General features: G+C 29.2%; 2 protein-coding genes across 7 annotated transcripts in view; one reads left to right on the top strand and one right to left on the bottom strand.

Moving 5' to 3' along the window:
• Positions 1 to 48: 48 nt before the first annotated feature.
• On the bottom strand, positions 49 to 7,664 carry LOC112689801 (vesicular glutamate transporter 1-like). 2 transcript variants are annotated; one of them, XM_025563654.1, is made up of 11 exons: positions 7,559 to 7,664; positions 6,531 to 6,611; positions 6,320 to 6,461; positions 1,569 to 1,802; positions 1,330 to 1,504; positions 1,127 to 1,258; positions 921 to 1,049; positions 720 to 853; positions 502 to 644; positions 313 to 433; positions 49 to 248 (listed from the first exon to the last, which is right to left on the bottom strand). In XM_025563654.1, exons 2-11 carry the CDS (start codon positions 6,554 to 6,556, stop codon positions 84 to 86), a joined length of 1,401 nt encoding a protein of 466 aa, XP_025419439.1. In that variant the 5' UTR covers positions 6,557 to 6,611; positions 7,559 to 7,664; the 3' UTR covers positions 49 to 83. The 2 variants fall into 2 exon arrangements, with proteins under 2 accessions (XP_025419439.1, XP_025419440.1); XM_025563655.1 differs by having other exon boundaries at positions 6,320 to 6,458; positions 7,559 to 7,663.
• Positions 7,665 to 14,259: 6,595 nt separating this feature from the next.
• Positions 14,260 to 18,992, top strand: part of LOC112689803 — a 39,750-nt gene continuing 35,017 nt past the window's right edge. For 2 of the 5 annotated variants that reach the window (XM_025563662.1, XM_025563658.1), the window contains exon 1: positions 14,355 to 14,987. The gene's annotated coding sequence lies outside the window, so the exon portion shown is untranslated. Of the gene's footprint in view, positions 14,279 to 14,352; positions 14,988 to 18,992 lie in introns of those variants that run through there. The other 3 variants (XM_025563659.1, XM_025563660.1, XM_025563664.1) reach the window with 3 other exon arrangements.

Genomic DNA, 18,992 nt, shown 5'->3' with positions numbered 1-18,992 from the left:
TTGTTTTTTATATTTTTATTGTAATAAAATATAGATCTTTTTTAAAATAAATAGTATGGTCATTTATGTTTTCATATTTTATTTTATATTGTATTCATATCAAAAGTTTTATTATCATGAACGTTTTCTTCAGTTTTAATTTTAGCCCATGGTTGTCGTTCTCCTGATGCAAATGTGGCATAGAATATTGCTCCGAACAGATATATGCCACTAGCAATTAAAAACACCCAATGCCATTCTTCTGCACTCTAGAAGTATAATAAATATTTTAGTAAAAATTAATGGATCGAATAAAAATATTAAGACACTAACTTTATTTTTTACAATAGCACCAGCCAGCATAGGGCTTATAATTCCAGGTATTGTTGCAAATGTATTGGAGATTCCCAAAATTATGCTAGCGTATTGAGGTGCTATGTCCAAAGGATTAATGCTATAAAATACAATCAAATGGTAGATAGGTATTTAAAATATACTTTTGTATTTCGAGTCAAGAACTACCTGAATCCAGACCAAGCAAACGCCCCAAGTCCTACAGCCAATGTTAGACAAGTTATAGATGCGACTTCAGATGTAGAATTCGCTGCCAAGCACATGAAGATAGTTTGACTCACGAAAGCACCACAGTTAAAAATTTTTCTAACCTATGGAAGGAAATTTGACGCTAAAATATTGTATGTTCGAATTGTAGCGTAATTATTTATCGTTTAAATACATACTTGTGTAGTTGTAAAAACGTCGTGTTCCCTTAGCCAGTCTACAAAAAATCCACTGAATTGAAGAATAATAGACATAACTAAGTATGGTAAAGCTGACAGTAAACTTCCTTTTTCGATATCGAATTTCAATACATCTATGAAAAAAAAAGTGATAAAAGTTCATCATAATGTTCGAGTCTGATTTCTTATACTCGTAGTTACCGTTCATGAAGCTTGGAAGTTGCGTAAGTAAAGTGTAAAAGCCCCAGTTTTCACAAAAATGGGCACACGTTATTGCCCACACTGGCGTAGATGTAAGTATATCTTTCCATGGATAATTTAAAAAACCAACTGTAGACAAAATATTTGTAAATTATTTATACATTTTACTTGAAATCGAAAATGTTATCGAATAATAATGCGTTTACGTTTCTTGTCACCGGTTGGCCCAATCGAATCGATAATGTACATGAGTTCCTCTTTCGTAATGTATTTGTCTTCTATCGGAGATTCAGCGATGCACGTTAACCAAACAGAACACCATAATATGGCTACAAAACCTAAACATCCCAAATAAATATTTATCTTTTATTGAAACTCACTATGTATAAAAGATGCCTGTGTTCATTACCTGGCACATAAAACGTGGATGGCCAACCGTAATTTGCGGCTAACCATCCGCATATCGGGTAACCTATCACAGTGCCCACAAAACTACCAGAAAAAGCAAACGACCCCAACCGGGTACGTTCAGCGGGTGGGGCCCATCTGGACCACACGGCATGTATGCCAGGGTAAACGACTCCCTGGTTTGATAAAAAATAAAACAAGCTATAGCAGTTATCAATAATAAATGTGCGTAATGCAAACCTCAAACACTCCCTCGACAACTCTGAGGAAAATGACGAGATAAACTGAATACCTGGCAGCCATAGGGGTAAGGATGGTGAGGACTGATGTACCTAGAACGCCAATACCGATCAATTTCACGCCTCCTAATTTCGATCCAAGTAAGCCTCCAATAAGTTGAGTAGAAATGTACCCGTAAAAGAACGAACTCAGGATCGTACCACGAAGTTGTGGACTCCAATCAAATTCGCTCTTCTGTAAACAGAAGAAAATAAAACAATGATATACTACACATTGTTTTTTTTTTTTTTTTTTTTTTAATAACAAGCCCAATTAACTGATTTGACGGATTAAAGGTGGAAAAAGTGTACACAATAATTTGTATAAATTACCGACATAATTAATAAGTAGTCTGATAAGTTATATATAAAGAGATACATGATAAGAATATTCGGTTATAACATTATACTGCTGCTCTATTGCACAATGTGTTCGAAATTTTAAATAAGTTCTATAAAAACTGAAACAACGAACTAATAAACTTTGTATAGCGTTGATTCAATCTCCCATTGATAAATATCTTAGAAAAATTTGGGAATAGTAGTGATTTTTATCGATTTATTGGTTATAACTAGGCAAAATTAAAATTTGGGGGAAATGCATCACTTTCGTAACATGAAATCTTTTTAGTCATTACCGAGTGCTCAACACGGTTATTGTTAATAATAATAATTTATAATTACGATGTTACATAAGAACGTTGATTAAGTTGAATTTTCACTTAAAATATTTTGCTTTACAAAAAATTGTTTCTAGTTCCGGTATTATCTCATAATATATGAATTTATCTATACATTTTCAATACTTATTATTTAATCAGTTCTATCTGTAACACCTTTGTCTTTCCTATACCGACTTTGCATTTTTGCATGCCGAATCGTTTTTCTTTATCTGTGTTCGACGAAGACTGTATTATATGTTATAAGTCATATTTTACCTTTGATAAATATTACAAAATGAGTCAATTGACCTTTAAGACACACCACGTGTGATGAGTAAATTAATTTTGGATTGATTACAAAGAGATAGTTAAAATAATGATATAGATATCGATGTTTGGATAAGTACGAATGTATCAAACTAATATTCAAGGTGATGACGATTCATTTGAACGAGGAAATTCAAACACGAGTTTATTGACTTTTTAATTAAATTATTAGGAATAGTGTAAACAAAGGCGTGTGCACGAGAGAGGGAGAGTGCCTATTCATCCCCTCAAATTTTATGAATGGGGCCCTACAATTTAAGTTTAAGAGTATAGGACCTATATTTTAACTGATGTTGTCTAATTAAATGTAATTTATTCTAAAAAATTTGGTAAAACATAATTTTTATGTTTCGTCATAAAAAAATTAATACTACATTTGCTAAATTTTCGTGCAAACACCTATCTTCATAACAAAACAGCTACAATTTACTACAAAAGTACAAATCATAAATAATTGAAGCTTTCTGAAAAAAATATACGACATTCAAGAAGTACATATTAATTGGGACTAATATACAGCAATATTAAATAAAAAAAATAAAGTTATGTGTATTTAATTATTTATAATTATTCCTAAACGTTTTGTTTATATAGGGCTCAAAAATATTGTAGTTTGAAATACAGGTCTGTGCATGTCCATGATTGTAACTAATGTAAACAAAAACTACACAACCATTGATAAAAAATAAGAAAATTATTGAAAATAGCTTGAGGTAAATGGACACCACTGCTTAGAGCTTAGGCGAATAAAACCTATTGTATTTATTGAAAATATAATTTTATTTTATATACTTTAATTTAATTTATGTAAATTACTTTTTTAATATTTTAAGAAAACCAGTTCTGCCACGCTTAAAATCGATTTAGATTCCTCAATTTCAGTAATTCATTGTTGAGAAATAAAATAATGACATCGTAGAATAGAATTTAATATATTTAACCATTTTACACAAAAATAATTCATAACTTGTTTTTTACGTAAAAGTACTCTAATTAATATATTACATTTTTGAACATTAATTTAAGTAATATGTTATTGAACAAACAGAAAATAAAAAAAAGCCAACCGTAGCGCGTTGTATTTTTGAAACTACGAAATGTTCCCATACGTTAAAAATTTAATAAATTTCAATTTTTTTTTTATACTGCTTTATTGAAGTTTTTTAAAAAAATGTTCAAAAAAATTTAAAATTTAAATTAAAATTGTTTACGTTATTTGAATTTATTTTAATTCGTAAAATTTTAAATTTTACTCAAATATTGCATTAAAAATTACAATAATATTCACTGTTAATTATGAATTATAGTGACCGACTTTACAATTAATTAATGTACGTAATTAAAAACATATAAGTAATTTTTAATACATAATAACCAAATTTTTTTAGAATTAAAAAAAAAAAAAATTATTAATATAAGAATATATTTGTTATTTACCTACAAATTAAATTATAATTTTAATTTAACTTGTAATCTTACATTATAAGTAAATACTTTATATACCTATTCTAATATTAATGGTTTTTTTTTAGAATTCTGTTTATTATGTGTTACGAATTACTTAAATATTTTTTATTACGTATGTTAATTAATTGAAAAGTCAGTCACTATAGTTCATAATTTACTACGAACATTCTCTTGTGGAATTGTTTTTAATGCAATACTTAGGTAAAATTAAAATTTTTACGAATTAAAATAAATTAAAATACCGTAAACCAGAGGGCGGTATTTAGGTATATGATGGCCTTTGAACGAAATCCATTGTAGGAGTCTCTTATACATAAAGAAGAAAATATATTTTTTTTAATCTATTAAACAACATTAACTATTATATTTGGTAGTTGTAACAATTAATTTCTTCTTTAGTCATAAATATTCATAAAAACAATCAAATCGATTATAAGTAACATTATTATAATAATATAATTGCTTTATAAAAAGATGAATTACTTAAACTATGTAAACGTGTCATTAAATTATGAGTAACATATATGTTACTCATTATTTAATGACACATTATTTATAAATAATAATGTCAAGTGATTAAAATTAAACGCATGGAACTTTTATTTAGATTTTAAAACACTATCCTCGATAAACACAAATAAGATATATATTTTATAGGTTAGGTATATAAAAGTTTATATTTAAACGCCCAAATAAAATTCAATAATATTCAACTAAATATATGTAAACATGGATAAAATATTTTTTCTATATCCTAATTAAAATATTATAAAATTGTAGAGGCCTCTGAGTTGCAATACACTCAGCCATTTCCTAAATCGTACCCTGACGTAAACAATTTTTTTTTCAATACTTCGATAAGGTATTTAATTAAATATCAAAAAAATTTGAAATGTATTGAATTTTCAACGAATTAAAACATTTCGTAGTTTTAAAAATACAATGCCCAGTATGTAATACATACAATACAATATTAATGTTATCGAATTAATTAATTTTGATTACGTTATAGGATATAATACTATTATAAGCTATTGGAACATTGTTAGTTGCAATGTCTTTATCTTACCTACGTGATAATGAACATTTGCATGAATGCTTTCCGTAAATATACCAGTATTGAAACTGATCGAAAACTGTGTAAAATGACACGTTAAATATAGACAATTATTATTATGTAATTATAATTATCAGTATCCAAAATTACTCAAATATTTTCCACATATTTAAGTATAATGTGTTCATACATATTTTTTTTACATCTTATACTTGGGATTAGATAATATTATAAATTAACTATATTCTAAAATATATTTTATAAATTTATACCAAAAAATTATATTCTCCACTTAAATTTCATGATAGAAGCTAGAATTACAACTATCGTCTTTAATTTATTAAAAATTATTGTTAATATTTCGAAACAAAATATACATTTGCTTTGATTATTATTTACGTTTAGTTGTAGACTGTAAGACTTATTTTCATAGATATTTCTTCCATAACATTTTTAATGTTATACTTATTTGTTTTGTTAAAAAATTAATTTAAATTATTGTGATTTACTAACACATTGAAAAGTATCAGTTACAACTAATAAGTATAATAGTATGGTATACTAGTATGCATAATGCGAATACTGACGATAATGTGCATTAATACAATACATTATTTCGTTTATATTTTCATTAAAATATTTATGTAATTTAACTTTCATTTAGAGTGCATTATTTCAAATTGTATAATAGGAAGAAAGTGTAATAGTATCGGGTTCGAATTCTTAACCATATCGTTATGTTTCAGAGACAGAAAATAATTGCAAATTAAATACAGAAAATAATTGATTGTACCTTATCCTTATAATTAGCGGTTCGTATAGTATATTTATTGGTGCAAACGTACGTGCATGTACTGACCTTATGGCGATAACATTGTACACGTTTTCACTTTCATTTCCAGAGGTACTGAGCCCATTGACTACAATTTACATTTGATCTAATGTACCACGTGAAATGCGTTCATTTTATTACGATAGTCGATTACTGCTTTCAATATAACATCGAAAATATTTATGTATATCTATTGAAACTCAAAAATTCATGCGAGTTTTTTAAAATATTTTATAAATAAAACACATGGGCTGGAATATTGTTTAACTAATAATATTATAAATATATTTTAATTTAAAAAATAAATTATTGTCTCAGTGTATGGTTGGAGGAGTTAAATAAATATCCGTTAAATGTTAAACACTCACCTCGGTATCTGTCGACGAAGTCATGGCTACAATCCCTACACTTAAGTTTACCCGAAGGGTATAGACATTAAAGAATCCCAGAAAGGCAAAGAGCCCAACCATGTTACGGCGTTGTTTCCAAAATGAAGGTTGGCCATCGCTGCTAAAAAACAACACATAATAATCTGAGTTTGCACACTTTTTTTGTGTGGATAGTAAAGAGAAATAATACCTGAGGTTTTTGGGTGGCAGGTCCATGACAAACTGAACGTGCTACAGTGTCGAACGACCGGTTTAGAATGTTTGCCACTTCCTATAATGTTGATATGATTATGCTGTTGTATATATAGTTGATAAGTGAAACGTATTCTAATGTAATTATATGATTGGATCGTCGATATTATTGATAAATAAAAGACACGAAAAAAAAAACAATGATTCCGTTACATTTATTTATTATTATTAATAGCTTCTATAATAAAACAATGTCGTCCTGTGGTGCATCTAAATCCTGTGCCACAAAATATGGATATTGTTGCATGCAGACACAAATGTTACACGTACTGTGATATTTATTTTCTATATAACCGATTCCGAAATAGTTATTATTATTTAATTACTTTAATTATTTATTAATTAATTAACAGTTCTATATTTTAACTTATCGTCAAATCTGTAAACGCGAATAACTAAAATTAAAAAAGAACCGTACGTTACGTATAGTAAAATTGACAAAGAAATATAATTCATACTTAATAAATTTGCTAAATATAAAAAAATTATATTTTTATTTTTTACGTGTAATATATTTGTATTATATGGTAAAAATCATTTTTTCATAATATGAAGATTACATTTTCATACTCTCTTAGTAAACCCAGTATCACATTTATATATTTGTGTTGTGCAAGATCTGTTAAAAATGGTGCACACAAATTACGTACCAAAATAGGTAGGCGAACCTTTTTGAACAAATTGCGTCCCGGATGCAATTCATGTTACTTTTTCACTTAACCTTTTTTTATTTTTGAGGTTTCCAGTGGTTTAAAATTTAATTTTAATTTTGACGTTTTTAAATTTTTTTTTTTTAAAAAAATAATAATTAAATATTTATCATTAACATAATATTATTATACGAAAACTTGTTTTTAGTGATTTATACTTTTATGCCGGAGCTATACACGGCGTATTCGCCGTGTTTCGAACACGTATTCCGAGGCGTTTTCCATCTAACTAAAAGTAAACCAATACATTTTATACCTCATTTACATTCAGCCATTGCCGCTGTTCCTCGCGTTGTTGTATTTAATCTTCAAAATACTTCAGTGGCAGCATCGTAGGTAGTGAACGTGCTGCTAATGTGTGCTAATATCACGATATCGGTTAACCTGCTGCTGGGGCACTGCTCAATTTACCGCTCTTGACGATGATGCAGCGACAGTGCGAGGAGCGTGAACATCGTGAGTGACGTATTTACATACTCGTGCTGCCCACTTTCCAAAGGCGGGTTTAAGGAGGTGGCTAAGGGGGAATTAGCCCTTCCCCCTTGGGACTAAGCTAACTATTTTACAAAGCCAAGTATTATGATATGTTGATATATTTATAATTATTATAAAATATCGTCAATCGTCATTGATGAATTCGGTACTTATTTTATATATATTTTTTGCTGTTATATGTGTATACCTATATTTTTAAAATTATTTCAAATTAAAATCGATACCAATAATGTAACTATTTAAAATTTTATATGGATTGAAAAAACAACTAACTAAATTCTTGAACCTCCATTAGTCCCTCTCTTGGTGAGTGATAAAAATCGGCCATGCCACTTTCATGTCCGGTTCCCCGCTCACTGCTACGAAAATGGACTGAATACAAAATTTAATGAGGTATTAGTTTGACGGACAGCGCGATGGAATACAACGTGTACCTATAGCTCCGGCTTTATGGATATATATTTTCGATAAAAATATTAGGAACTATATGGACTACAACTATAACTATCGATTACAATCGAGACATTAAATTATAATAATATAAGTATACTAGTTACGGCATAATGCATCATGTTAACACCACAGCGATTAGGTGAATTCAGATATAACAAATAAATGTAATGCCACCAGAATTTAATGCCTACATTAACCAACCTGGCATATATTTATTGTAGCTATTTCGCTTTAGGAATCACTAAAAGTAATTAATTGTGGACGAAAAAGTAAAACAAATTGCGTCCGGGATGCAATTCGTTCAAAAAGTTTCGTTTACCCGTTTTGGTATGCAATTCGTGTGTACCCGTTAAAAAGGTCTGGACATGTCTATGCACATAGGCAATATTGCAATCTTAAGTGTAATAGTTTATTTTTTATTAAATAAAATTAATAATGTTATTAATTAAATACATACCAGTGGCGATGGTTTTGGGCGTGAGGAAAGTGAGGCACTGCCTCACTTGTAATTTTCAGGTAAATACAAAAAAAAACTGTTTCTTTATATTGGTTTCTTATACTATTTTCAATTTTAATCGTATACTTTAATTTTAATTATTATTTTATTTTCGTATGATCATAGGGAATGCAAATACAGTATTACATATACCATATAGTATAGATATTAAAAATTGTGTTAATCTTAAATCAGTAAAATTAAATGAATAGTTTAAAAAAAATGGTAACAATATGTCAGTTAATTATAATTTAAATTAATTTTTTCATCGTTGATGTTAAATGTTCACGTTCAGTCTATCTAGCCATAGTACTGCCTCGTCCATTGCTGCATGTAGATCTTCAAGAGTTCCAGTGAACCTCCTATTTCCGCATTCGCTGATTATGTGATGCATTATCTGGGCCTCCGCTCCGCGGTAACATCTTGGACCCTCTTTTAAGCGCCACTTGTACATCGGCCCTGGCCTGTATGTATTCGGTTCAGTCTAGTCCATAATCTGCGAAAAGGGACGAATCTGATTGTTCTGAGTAGATATTTTTGACTAAATTCCCGTTAATAGGGAGATTGCTTTTCCATTCTTCTTGCCACATAGAGGGTTTTAGACGAAGTTCTGCTTTTATTGATTTCACTCATTCTAAAGACGGATATCGTTATTTGAGTCTCGGATTCTCGACTCCATATTCATGGATTGATAGGTTTGTGTTACACGAAATTGTTTCAGCAATCCTCAGTATAGCGTTTTGTCTTCTGATATGTGGAGGTTCAATGTTAGCTTTAATTAAAATTAAAATTTATTTTAAGTTTTTAATTTAATTTAAAAATGTTAGTTTTAATAATTTTTATCTATACTATTTCGACATTAAACGCTTTGGAATTTAAGTTTAACAAGCAACAATATTGAATATTATTTTTTCGTATAGAACTTGTACGTACGCGAGAACGGCTGCGCGTCGCTGTAACGTTACTTTTGAGCTATTACAGCCGTTTCCTTTAAGGTACGTTTTCCAAGGCGCGACATATCGTCGCGACACGTTGTCAATATCTGTTTGCACAAAAATAGTATCAAATGTTTTGCAAGACGCGACAGGTCGCGACAACTGAACTTTGGGTCACCGCGACCGACGACACTACTGCCCCGGGAGCAGTGTTACGTGATAAGTCGCCGCGACACATCACAACGACTATTGAAACAATAATAAAAATGAAATAATATTGTTAATAGGAGGCGCTTTTTCCGGTTCATATTCATAAAATGGATTTTTATTTTCTCCAGATATCCTTTTCTAAGAATATTATTATTTTTTAAGTATCTATTAATTAATATTTCGTAAAAACCTTCAGTATCACGATATTTAACATATTAAACATAACTGTTTTCTTTTTTTTTTGACTTTAGATGGAAAAATATAAAATCTTCTTCATCTAATAACAATGTCAAATTATTATTATTATTATTATTGTATATTTCAATAAATGGATCCATAATAATTTAAACAAAACTGTATTAACTAAAATTATTTGTATAAACTACACGTTACACCTGAACACATCAGTACTTGGACAGGTTTTCAACCGAATTGAGAACATAACTACCAAAATCGCAGCGACATGTCGCATCTAGTAAAACACAAGTCTTGGTCGTCGGTTGCGGCGACATGTCGCGCCTTGGAAAACATACCTTAAGCGTTGCGCTATCACCGCTCAAGCGTTATGATCGACAGAGGCCGGTAGCCACCATCGCTTAGGATTGTACGTGCGAGGTGAGTTCACGTACACATGTGTAAGCTAGTAAAATAGTGTGAATAGCGTAAAATAGCGCATGCGTAGACAAAAGAGTTGGAGGCGACTAAAATCAACTGCACAGTTGTACCATAAACGTTGACCGCCGCCCGCCGGGTACGTATTATGTTACATATTATGTACTACATAAATTTGAAACCCTAATTTTAGTTTTTATAAAAGTGTTTATTCCCGTGCTATGAGACTAACAATAATACCTCGTTGTTGATATGATTGCCTATACCAATTATCACAATATAAAATACTCCTGTAACAATGCTAATTCAAAGGAACTTGAAAAAAATTTAATCCAACAAGGAATGAAATTTAATTCCATATTAATAATATGGCGAAAAATACTTGAAATTAATTGATCCGTTTCAATTCAAATAATATGAGTTAATTAGAATATTTAATACAATGCACCATAGTTTTAACCACACCTCAAAATCTGACATACCTATTTTAACAACGTCCATTTATACATATAAATATATATATATATATCTGTGTTAGTATGGATAGGTACACGAAACGCAAGTAATTTTTAACTCAATCTCTTTTAACTATCTAAACCACTGCAGTAAATAATAAATAATAATAATAATAAATGGTATTTTAAAACTAATTATTTTAATAATACATCTATATGTTTTACTATTCACTGTTACATATAGTATTCCAAATTTAAATTGATTTTATTTCTTCTTTGCAAGTACAGAGGTAGAGTTTTTTCCGCTACGTTTACCTACATTCAACTGTGTGAGTATTAAATATTTTATTTATGTTATTGTATATTAGACTGTCTGATATGTTGTTCAAGCTTTAATTTATTAAAATCCGGCCATGTACGAGTTTTACACTTGCATACCCAGGGTTCCGAATAAATATTTACGGTTTTCAGATTTTTGCCTATAGAAAGATGTGGTATAAAATATATGTACCTAGTTTTTGAAATGTTCGATAGTTTCTTTTGTAACTCTAACTTTTATCATCACAATTTTTTTTTATGTTAGCATCAAAAATTAAAAGAATAAAAGAAATTGGGGCGGAATAAGATAGTTATAAAAATATAAGTATCAATAAGTAGGTTCAATTACCTACTTAAAATTAGTGTTTACACTAAGGCATTGTTTCTCAACCTTTTTAGTGTCATAACCCCCAAAATAGGTATAAAATATTGTCAATCACTTCGCGACCCCCCCACCTTCATCTATATTAGGTAAAATTTGATTTGAATTTATATTTTGTAAATCAGCGGTTTATTATTTTTGACCTACGTGATCTCAATTCAAGGTGTTCATGACCCTCTTGGGGGTCACGACCCCCTGGTTGAGAAACACTGCACTAAGGTAATATATCTAGGAAGGGGGATACAGCCCTCCTATCAAAACTTTTTGTAATCTTTAGATCACCTCTACTCTTATATACCATATTAATATAGGTATTTTAGTCGGATTTTCTGCAATATAACACTACTGTGAATTAAGTATGCTGTTTGCAGTATGCCATGTATAACATGGAATATTTATGGGGGAGAGGCTAATCCCCCTAGCCAACTCCCCATAGTTGCACCTATGCCTTTGTACCTGTTATATCAATGGTTAAAGTAAGAATTTTGTATTAATATACGTGATTGTAAAACAAATACATTTTTTTTTTTTAATTTAACTTGTATAATTCAAAATAATGATGTCTGTTTTTGCCGAAAAGTTCTCTAGAATTAATGTATATAATGTATAGTATACATTAAATTGAAATACCTAATTAAGGGGGCGACAATATTGTCTTCCGCTCCGGGCAGCTGATATCCACGCTACGCCACTGTTACAATAGCTGATACTTATATATTATTTTTCTGTACAACTTTGATATAATTTAGGTTCGTACTTGATTGATCGAAAACAATATACAACATAAATTTAGAATCCATAGTTATAAAAGTAATAAACCAATAAACTAATAACTAATATCTAATCTTATAAAATATATTTACTCTTTGAAATAATCCTAATTTTGTTTTATATGCTCTACGAGTACTATAGTATACTAAAACGCTTTATCTCTTTTACGAAAATAATAACATAAAAAGTTATTTCACCAAACATAAAAATATAATTAAAATATGAATATTTAATGTAATATTTATCTCTGAGAGTCGTATAGAAAAACGGACTTTTAATTATTTTCGCTATCCCATTATCATAAGAGATATGTGCATATCTTCGTAGTACACTCAGTATAAGTATTATTGGTATAATTACAAATTTTTACTTAATAAACTTTGAGTTTGATACTTGGGTGTGTAGTGTAACTTTTAAACCATAAATAATTTGTACAGTATTAGTCAAGTTTGTGTATTAATTAATCCTTTAATAAAATATTTTAAAAACGAAAAATACAATTAACAGTTTTATTCATTTTGAATTAATTGTATTCTATAAATGTTACCTACATCATTTATCAATTACCAGACGAGAAATTGCTGAAATCAAAATAACCAATTATTCTAATATATGAAGAAATAAGTGTATTCATACTACTCAATACCCATAAAAATAAGTTTGATAAAAGGTTTAAATATCGATTTAAGTACCTACTGATTTTTTCGAATACAATTATTGTTTATATTTTAAAATCGGTTGTCCACTCATTATAAAATATTACTATACTAATTTATTTTGTTTAAAATGTTTATTTCAACTTACATAATGTATTGAACATTATTATTATTATTATCAACACCTATTTATGGTTAGATATTTTTAAAGTAAAAACGTTTTACTACCAACAAAACATTGAAAAAATGAAGTGTATGGTTTATAATAAGTTTTATAAGAATTGTTGAATAAAATGCTGTTTGAAATTAATTTTTCAAAATATTTGGAAGAATCAATGCTTCAGTTCGATATGTCATGACATCATACTCTGGAATCGCTAATGAGATATCATTTATGTTATCTATTTTTGTTCGGATCATTTTTACTAGAGTTCCGTTAACTAATTTTAAATTGAATCAGAATTAAAAAATGTACTTGGACTGATTTCTCAGCAATATAATTTTGTGTGATAACCATTAAAAGACTAAAGATAAGCAGACACGATATGATTGCATTTTACTATATTTTTATTAATAGGTCCTCTACTACAACTCATTCAATATTCATTTGAATGTAAACGGATCACATAATTTACGACAAACCTATTTGATTGTACACATTTGCGTTGACTGTTGGAATAGTTGTTTGTGTGATTTGTATCCTTTCAAAATCTGTTTTTACAAAAAAACATGAGCAAAAAAAATGTTTTAGAAAAAAAAAAGTAATAAAGGTACGCTTCAGTAACGGACGATTGGTGGGTACATATTATAATTTATACGCGGCCACTCGGTATTCCTGAACCCTCTCCCCTTCCATCAACGAAATTCGAACGATATCCGTATCAGGTACAACAATTAATGGTACGCCGTATTGTTTTCGGTGGATCGACCGGTATTGCCACGTCGTGTCATTATAAGTATGTACAATTATGCATAGTAAAGTGTACCTAATACTCAACCACGGCTTGAGTACAACAGTGAACGTGCGTGGTTCTGTTGCAATACCGAGGTGCCGATTAACAGTACGCATAAGTTGATAATTTTTTTTTTTTTTTTTTTTTTTTTTATAATCAAACGAAACAATAGAGAAAAAACGTGCAAAAAAAATAAATAATACGATCACCACAGCTGTGCACAATTACGACGTACCACAGGTGTCTTTCGCAATTAGTGTGTTTTTTTAAAATTTTTTTTTTTTCATTTTTCGTTGTTTTTCGGTCGGCGTGTTCACGTCTTGGCCGCACTGGTGGCCCCTCCGCGCACGGAACGCGAACAGCTCGACTCGCAGAACGCGTCAGATAGATCCGGCGGAAAGAAGGGCTCACGCGGACGCTTTTTTTCCTCGACAGCGGTGGCGGCAGCGGCGGCGGCAGCGGCGGTGGCGGCGGAGACGGAGCAGCTGCTGCAGCCGGTGCAGTAGTCCACAGGTACGCGACGCGTTTGGGTGGCTGCATGTGTTGTGTGTTCGTGCACGCGCGTACGTTATTCGCCCGCCGACGATCGATACCGGTTGTGTGACTGACTGCGTGACGACACGTTTACCGTCTTGTCCGACCTTCTCGATCGCGTTCGGTTATGTCGTCCGTGTCCCTCGTCGACGTTTGACCCGCGGTCCATGTGCAATCCCTCCGCGCGCGAAATCCGTCCGCGACAACGTCCCTACGTGCTGAACCCTATCGCGTCCGTCACGCGATCGGCGTCGTAGCATTAGGTGTGCCGCCGGTACGGACAAGCGGACACGCAGCGCCCGTGCCCGTTGTCCGCGCAGTACGCGCGCGTTCGCCAACAGGAATCTCTGCAGATCGACGCGCGGACGGACCACGGTTTGGACGGAGCAGCACTACCGAGGCGTTCCGTCACATGGTAAGCGAACACCGTCATCGGTAGAGAAACTATGATCGGGAAAAGAGAAGAAAAAAAAATAATTAACTTCGTTCGAAATCGATTATTGTGCGTTGCTGCACGTTTGGGGCCCGCACGTGCGGGGCCCGCGAACGTACGTTGGAAAACGAGTTTTTGTGTTTTTCGTTTAGTAATTTTTCCGCTGCCGATTAAATTTTACGACGTGTGCTGCCGCCTTATACTGATAGGTAGTAAATTTATGATTGTCGTTTTTTTTTTTTCGTAACCAGTAGAAAATTAAAGCGGTCCCCGGACGTGTTGCTGATCCGGATCATCGTCGACTCGCACGCGCGCAAATTATCGTTCGCTTTCGGAGCAAACGAGTAGTGATTGTAATTGTATACATTGCGCTTAGCGGTTAGGTTATAAATACATGGTACTCGGGAGTGATATTTCCGCGCAGACGGATACGGTTTGAGTTTGTGTTTCAATCGTTGTAGATCGAATAAAAAAATCATAAAGTTTAGCCAAAATTAATCGAATGAAATTGAATTTAGAATGAACAAAATATAACAAAAGGTATTTAAATGTATATAAATATTTTCCATAATCCATGGATAAAGTGTATAATTAAACAATTAATTAAAATATTAATATTTTATCATGTGGAAATATTTTGAAAACAATTTGATTTATTACAAACAGATCCAATTATGGACATAATATATTATGAAAAATAAGCTCTAGCTATTCTTATTTTACTTTATTTTTTATGTTTATAGGAACATTTTTTCTCAGTAGTTACTACAGAGTATACCTATATAATTAAAAAGTGAGTTTAAATAAAACGAATTCAAATTTTTACATTTCAAAAACGATATCCATATTTTTAATGAAGAATTTGATAATATATTTTTAACAATGCATTGGTTAAAAAATTAACAATTTTATTTTACTAAGTTAAATAATTTTAAATTTGTTTTGTTTTTTAACTTCATGAATATTGAAATATTTAGAAATTCTGAGTCAAAGTGTATGGTTAATTCAATTTATGATAAATGTAATTTCTGTATGTTATTCTCATTTAACGATTAATGACTTATTTTTGTCAGTCAACTAAAATACTTATACGATGAATACCACTTGTTTATACATAGAAAATATTTATAAAAAAAAAATGTATACGTACCTATATATATCTGGTAACACATTAATTTTAACTACCACAATGTTGCATAATTAATTGTACTTTAAAATAACATATTTGTACATAGTAATGATTATTATTAGGTGTAGGACATGGGTATTTAAATTTCAAATTTTTCAAATGTTATTAAATAATATTGTAAATATTTCAGTTTTAAATCCTTTCATAAGACCATCCTAATACAATATTTGATATATCAAAGTATTGAACTTTGTAATTGAAAGGTAAAACGATTTAAATGTGTTGTTATCATGTATATAAATAACCCTAACTATAGTAATTTGATTGTTTTATACTTCAATATAAGAAATATACATACTAATGACAAAGTACTTTTTTGAAATTATTAAGCCTTGTCATTCCAAAGTATTAGGCACTTACAATACTAATTCATTTTATAGTTTATACCATATTGATTGCTATCTAAGTCTTCCGGATTATAAATGGTTGATTATTTTCATAATTTATATTTTACACTTGGTTTTAGATTTCATCACAGAAAGCACATAAATTATGCATATTATTTTTGATTCTATAATGTAACAAAACTATTGAAAGGATAGTAAAGTATAGATTTTAAATAACTTTTAATACAAAAGTTTGTCAACAATTGTGCGCTCAACAATTTTTAGTTCCGCTCAATACAAATGTATTAAATGAAAGACGTAGCTGATTTTTACGAGTAAAAACAAATATAATTTCATTTGTTTCTTTTCCGTATCTATATACTTCAATTGTTACTATTTAGAATATGGTTCATTTGTCATAGAAACCACATAGACTTTCAAAGATATTATCTTAATATTCTTAACTGTCAAGTGGTAAAATTTGTACATCTATAAATATTACAAAACCATTTTTCATTACTATACTTTAATTTGCGGTTGGAATTAACAAATGAACAATGGATAGCTACATACACCTATATTTAATGTATTAAGAAAAATACAAATACACTTTGAACATAAATTTAACCAATTTTAAATTTTATTTTACATAAAATTAATCAATTTATTTAGATCATACAAATTGATTAACATTTGAATATATGTAGGTATTTACGCGTTTAAATTAATTATTCAATTATTATTGATTAATTGGATTATTAATTCAATATTTTTTCAAAATTAGGCTTTGGTATAGAAATTACTCAATTGGTATCAAAAAGATGCAGTCGACAGGATTTAGTTATTTTATTAGGACTCAACTTTCCCAATACATGAGAAGCCATACAATAAAAATAATACACTATAATCATTATTTATTATCTAATTAGGTACCTTTAACCTATATACTGTTATTATACTACTCAGTAGTATTAAATACTACTATTAGTTTTTCATAAGACATTTAATTAATGATAATTTTATTTTATTTTATATTTTTATTTAATATTATTGAGACAATGAAACGTATTGCTTATAAGTTATTAATGTTAAAATATTAATCAAATGTTATTTTAGTGAAATGCATTAAATCTATTTAAAAATTACCTAAAACTTTAATGAACTTCGTGTTGCTTGAAAATAAATTGTAATCATTATTAAATTGTTAAATAAAAATAAAAATTTCCAAGATTTAAATCTTTGGAACGTTTAATTTAGTAATAATGTTTTTATATATATTTTATATGTACATTATATTTCGTATGACAGCAATTTTGGTACAACATAACGACATAACATATTCTACGTGGTAAACAGGACATTTAACATATTTAATTTAATAATTTTCTTACAAAGACGAAAGAGAAGAATAAGAATTTTCTAATGCAATATCATGGTATTTTTAATATGAGATTTTTATTAAATTTTACTTATGTTTATCTAGATAATTATTATACTATAGTGAATAAGAAAAAACTGTTTAAAAATTACAAAAAAACTAAAAAAATCAAAAATCTAGTAATTGTAAAAATATATAAAATATTTTGTTACGTTTAAAATGTATCTATAATTATAATATTTTTTGTTATATTGTTTTAAATTGTTAATTTAAAAGACAATAAAAATAATATTTTAATAAGAAATAATACTTTTTTAATAATTTTCTCAACAGTTTACTTCATACATTTTTATTGTTCATCGATAATATGATTGCAAGCTTATTCTATGTGTGGGCTTTAAGTCCATGTACATTGTCCACAACATTTTTCAACACTTTTTTTTTAATTCTTTTATCTCTAGGTTAAGGTTGTTTTACGTTTTACATTCTTGTATCAATTATGCTCATTTGCCTATAATTTCCAATAAATTGTATAACAATTACGCTTATATTAGGAAGGAGGGATATTTGTGAGTGATATATAAAATAAAATATATAGACTTTATCGTAATTTGAAGTATTAAAAAGTTCAAAGGAAATTCCGCCCTTGGCTTGAATAAAATATGTTATTAATTTTATATTTTAACTAAGAAAAAAAATTAAAATATCTTTTACAACCATGCAATATCATCATCAATACTTACAAATTCAGACATTATTAATATATAACCAACTCTTATTTATTTATAAAATATAAACAAGAATGTGAATCAATTCAACTCATTCTTTTACATTGTAAGCATTTTAAAGTTTGACAAAACTGACAATATATTTGAAATATTGTTGATTTTGTACTAGTATTTTTTTGTTGTATTATACTAATATTTTTTATTGTATCATTATTTTAACCATTTTTCTTTCTAAAATCATGAATTTAGATGAAATATTTCAAAACTTTGGTGAGTCTATAAATAAAATATTTACATGCAAGTTTACTTACGAGTTATATGAATAAATAATAAATAAATTTGTTTTGTAGAATTAATATAATATTG

The sequence above is a fragment of the Sipha flava genome, unplaced genomic scaffold, assembly GCF_003268045.1.
Source record: "Sipha flava isolate LNK unplaced genomic scaffold, YSA_version1 46_pilon_pilon, whole genome shotgun sequence".
NCBI lineage: Eukaryota > Metazoa > Arthropoda > Insecta > Hemiptera > Aphididae > Sipha > Sipha flava.
This window is presented reverse-complemented; position numbering and strand designations above follow the sequence as displayed.